Source organism: Calliphora vicina, chromosome 5 (genome assembly GCF_958450345.1).
Source record: "Calliphora vicina chromosome 5, idCalVici1.1, whole genome shotgun sequence".
Taxonomy (NCBI): Eukaryota; Metazoa; Arthropoda; class Insecta; order Diptera; family Calliphoridae; genus Calliphora; species Calliphora vicina.
The window spans coordinates 83,195,928-83,201,243 of record NC_088784.1 but is presented as its reverse complement, the minus strand read 5'-3'; the positions used below and the strand labels follow the sequence as shown (position 1 = coordinate 83,201,243).

The window sequence follows — 5,316 nt, the reverse complement described above, 5'->3', positions numbered from 1 at the left end:
CCCTATTGTACATATGTATATATATGATGTCAAACTCTTTAAGAAGTTCATTTGTCATTTTACTTTTGAAGTTCCTAATAAAATTAGAATATTTTGAATAAAATTTACAATAGTGCTGGATGTTTTTTTCAGAAACCAGTCAAGTGTAAACTTTATATTATTTTTTAAATATATGTTAACATAGTAAACAATTTTTTATGTTTATCAAACAGTTACACAAACGGATAACTAACTGTCATTGAAAAAGTATTTTTTAGATTGATAGGCAGTTTTCTTTGATTTACTCAAAATCAATAATTTGTTGCTTGACTGGTTTTTGAAATTAACGATTTAGCCATAATGGACAAATATGTAGCCTTTTCGGGGTTAAATTTTGAGATGTATTTGGGGCTTCTGTTATACTTCCCACTCCCACTTTGTTTTATTTAAATTTAAATATGGGAAGTGCTTAATGAAAGACCCTTTATATACATTATCGATCCTATAAAATTTAAAGACGATCTATGTTTGTCTGTCCGCCTGCTAGAAATTGTTCTAAAAAACTCTGATGATCAGAAAATTTTGGTATTTCAAATGATCAACATGTGTCGCTAATAGTTATTGCTATCTTATGAGTTCAAAAATGTAGAAAATCAGTAGAAGTTGTGCATCAAAATATATGTACCAAAGGATGATAATACCTTCTAAAGGAAAATTTATGTCTTGAGTTACAAAACATTTATTTTGATAGATTGCCAACTCGCATTCCACTAAGCGACCAAATAGGTTTTCAAGGAAAATATCTAAGCTTTCTTTTGAAAAAAGGGCCCATTTTGAAAAAAGCCAAAAAAAAAGTTTTTGATTTCAGAAAAAAAAAATTCAATTTTTTTTTAATTTTTTTTTTCGAAAGATTAAAGAATTTGCTGTCTAAACTGTTTGGGACTCATTTTTCCAAGAACAATCGGAAATTTCATGCGAATTTCATTCCGATCGAAAGACATCGATTTTGAGATATTAATGCTCGCCAAAGTGATCTTCTGAAGTGGGCCTTATATGGGACCTATGAGCAATTATGGATCGATCGCCACGAAATTACGACGAGTGATTTATTTCTATATGCAATTTTTTTGTTTAAATTTCTTTTGGATTTCGAAATTTTTAAAGGATCGTGCTCCAATTATGGACCAATCGCCATGAAACTTATTTGTGTAATTTTATTTGGACTCCAATAGTTTAAGGAGACTTATGATCGTTAAAGTTATTTTCTGAAGGGCGCTTTATATGGATTAATCTGAAAAAAATATTAAATATGATTGCCTTTTATATAAAACTTATTTAGGAATACCTAAATAAATTAGACATTTTTGACTAAAAAGTCTTATTTAGGAAGAACATTTGTATAGGGGTTTGTGAAATAATGGACCGATTTTAATAGGCATCGTCCTGGGTTCGAAAGAAATGTATATGCCAAATTTTATACAAATACCTTCCAAATTGCGACCTTTACTTTGTGCACAAAGTTTTTATGTACAGCCAGACGGTCGGACACCACTATTGTGGTGTAGGGTATAAATTTACTAATTTTTTATCAAACAGTTCTAAAAATTCAAAAGCATAAGGTTAATTAATGGCTCTCATGTATTTGCCGTACTAGCGATTTAAATTTTAAGAAATTCGAAAAAAAAACTCCAAAATAAAACTGTCGATACTTTTAACATAGTAATATACCATTCAGTTTAACTCTGTGTTTCTGCTTTTATAAATCAAATTTAGAATACAATAAGTTAGTCCGTAAGATTTTATTAAAATCGTAAAACGTTAAACTATTAACCACCAATAAAACGTTTTGAATATTTACACTTTTGAGAAATATCAGTGATTAGATTCAATTAAATCCATATACAATTTCACAGTCATTAGTGGATCGACTACTTTGCGAATGCCTTTGTAAAAAAGTAGTTTAGCCATATAGGACTTTTTGGCCATCCGTATCGGTATTAAATTTGCGTCCAAGTAAAGATTTTTTGCTACTAAAGCACCCTGAAATTAAAACATATAAAAAAATATAGTTAACGATAACAAATTAAGCACCCACCTCATAGGGACACGAATGATTGAGGTTAGTAAACTGCTTCAAAACTTTCATTACTACAGCTTTATATATTCCTGATGATCTACTATCGTAATTGTTACACAAGTTCACTGTTATATTAACAATATGTGGCTTAAAAATATTGGCATCATTACGCATGTATAAGGCCATATTAAACTGAAAGTAGACAATAAAAAAATTCAGCTAGTTAGTTATGATTTCTTGTAAGAAGTTTAGCTAATAATACTGATTTATTTCCTTTCATACTTACCGATATAGAATGCAGTGGATCACGTGGATAAAAATGCATCATACCAACCGACTTAAAACGATTTACTGCTTTCAGGCGACATGAGTGGTTGTCGTAAAAATATTTTGAATTAGACGAACATTCTAGTTTAACAGTTTTCATATGCTGATTGCTATAAACGGACTAGAATAAAATTAGAAATAAAAAGCAATTGTTGTCTAAAATTAATAAATTAGTAAAAACAATTACCGTGATAAAAAACATCAAAACCAAAGCAAGAACTAAGCGACAAAATGCTTTTGAAGTCAATGCCATAACGAAAATGTTTTGCTAATATTTCAAATAATGCGAAATCACTGGTTTATACACATTTATTATGTAATTAGTTTAAATATAAGCTAAATTTGTTATACAAAAAAGTATAATTTCTAAAAATAAGCGCTATTAAAAAATTGATTAGATACAATCATTGTTAAAATCTGGTACATTTTAAGCAACAAGTAATTTAAACCTGCAACCAATGTCAGCAGCAGCATAGATTAAAATGTTTAATTTGAAACGAAATTGCAAGTACTTTATAACGAGTTTCTACAATATTGAAAAGTTTTGGCAGATATTTTTAATATATGACCGAGCCCCACTAACTTTGGAGGGCCGACCCATCCATGCTAGTGGCACAAACCCTGGAACCCGGAACCCCATTTTTGGCACTTTACATGCAACAATCAGCGAAATGGCTATGTAGTTTAGGAGTTATAATAACATTTTGAAGCAAAAAATATATTTTTTACGTGAAAATATCTAATTTTGTTTGTTTTAAAAAGCTCATGAAAAATCGAAAAGTGCAGAAATTTTACAGGTTAATTACTTTATCACAAAGCCACATATAATAGCAACAAAATGAGATATCGATGATAAACATCGATGCATTCTTTTCGAATTTATTCACAATTAAGTGAATTCGCTCATTTTCATAAAATTTTAGTTTTTAGTTTGATATACATAAAATTGAGTAGTTAATGTTCTTCTTTCGATTGATTGAATTTTGAAAACATTTTTCCCATGCTATGTAAAAATATTCACATATGCAGTGAGCCTCAAAAGAGAGTAAACACCAAAAATTATATGATTTTTTTTAAGATAATGAAAATCCTAAAATTTATCTATCGATTAAAATTTAAAAGTTTTGGTTTGTTGGAGAATAGGTGGAATAATAGATTCTGTTGTCAAAAAAAAAAAGATTCAAGTCAGACTATAATGATTTTCATGATCTTAGAAAAATCAAAAAATTCGCTGGTGTTTACTCACTTTTGAGGCTGTGTGTATATTGCGTTTCAATCGGCCCAGTAGTTTCGGAGTTATAGTAACAAATTTAAGCAAAAAATATATTTTTGACGTAAAATAGCTTTTTTTTTTGCTTTGCGATAAAGCCATGTAATAGGAACAAAATGAGATATCGGCCATAAAAATCGATTGATTCTTTTCGAATTTATTCACAATTAAGTGAATTCGCCCATTTTCACAAAATTGTATGTGGTTACAAGTGTGTACTTTGTGTGAAAATTGTTTACATGTGTTTTTTGTTTTTGTTACAATAAGAAAATAAGCACATAAAATGTTGTGAAAATAAGCGAATTCACTTAACTGTGAATTATCCATATTGTCTTTATTAATCCAGATATAGATACAAAAAATAAGTTAAAAATCGAGGTAGTAGTGATTTTTTGCTTAAATCATTGTCATTTGTATGTCGATTTTCTCGATTTAAAATAGCAACATAAGTTAGATTATAGCGGATACATTGAGATATCAATCAGAAATGAATGTTATTTTGGTGGCTTCGGAAAGATGATTTCAATATACAGAGGGCTATAGCGACTCCGCTATCTACAACGACACAAAATATATATACTTTTTGGGGTCGCAAGCTTACATATATATTTGCCACTCATGGTATAAAAACTAAATACGTTCAGAAAAATAACATTAGTTTAAAAGGTTATCGTTCAAACTACATGAAAAATATTGAAAAAATTCCAGAAAAGTTTAGAGATTTTTATTAAGAAAGAAAATACTAAAAATAACAATAAAATTTAAACAAACAAATAAAAATTAACAGTGTTAACCCATTAATGCCTGACCCCCGAATCCGTTGTCCGATTTTGATGAAATTTTATGCAGACAGTACTTATGGCATTTATATTGCCGTGGATATTTTTAATTTTTTTTATCTGCCATACCTGAGCCTGCAGGGTATGGGTATTCGGCATGGGTTCTAAAATGTATGTTTTTTTTTTTAATCGGCAACTTAGAAAAAGGAAGCCCTTAACGCATTTTTTTCGATGTTTTGATGATTACGTTGTAGATTTATAAATACCTAGCTACAGGAGCGGATCCAGAGGGGGGTAATAGGAATTCCCCCCCCCAAAAAAAAACCGAAAATTGTTCATATAAAAATAATAAAAATGTGGAACAAATTTTAAATTCCAAAACTAACAAACCAAAAAAATGTCGGTAAAAATTTACAAAGTTGTAAAATTTATCTAAAATTCATCAACATCTTAAAGTTTTAATAGTTGTTGGCTAACAATTGGCAACGCAAACCACAGATATTTTCCATCAGATAAGATTGATACTTTTAGAAAATATTATAATGCCTGATGAAATTCAAATAACTAATAAAAAAAAGACTGGTAAGTCTGAGATGGAGTGTATTTATAAGATCTAAAGTTGTATCTTGACGTTGAAAATAATGAAAATATTGGTATCCATAATATAGAACCATATTTTTGTTAATGAAGAGAAAGTCTAGGAAACATTACATGGAAAATATATATATGGGGTTATTGGGAATTTCTACATCACTAATAATCCTATTCAACTTTTCTATGACTATTATTAAAACCATGGTAAAATGGTAACTTAATAGTGGTTCTGGTAAAGTTTTCATAAATGGATAACAAATTGAGGAGGAATGTAACTCTCTAACGCTACC

General features: G+C 29.2%; 1 protein-coding gene across 1 annotated transcript; it reads right to left on the bottom strand.

Moving 5' to 3' along the window:
• Positions 1–1,851: 1,851 nt before the first annotated feature.
• On the bottom strand, positions 1,852–4,591 carry LOC135961425 (uncharacterized). Its single transcript, XM_065512924.1, has 4 exons — positions 4,562–4,591; positions 2,343–2,504; positions 2,075–2,248; positions 1,852–2,019 (listed from the first exon to the last, which is right to left on the bottom strand). The coding sequence occupies exons 1-4, from the start codon at positions 4,589–4,591 to the stop codon at positions 1,852–1,854; spliced, it is 534 nt and encodes a 177-aa protein (XP_065368996.1).
• Between the last annotated feature and the right edge of the window lie 725 nt (positions 4,592–5,316).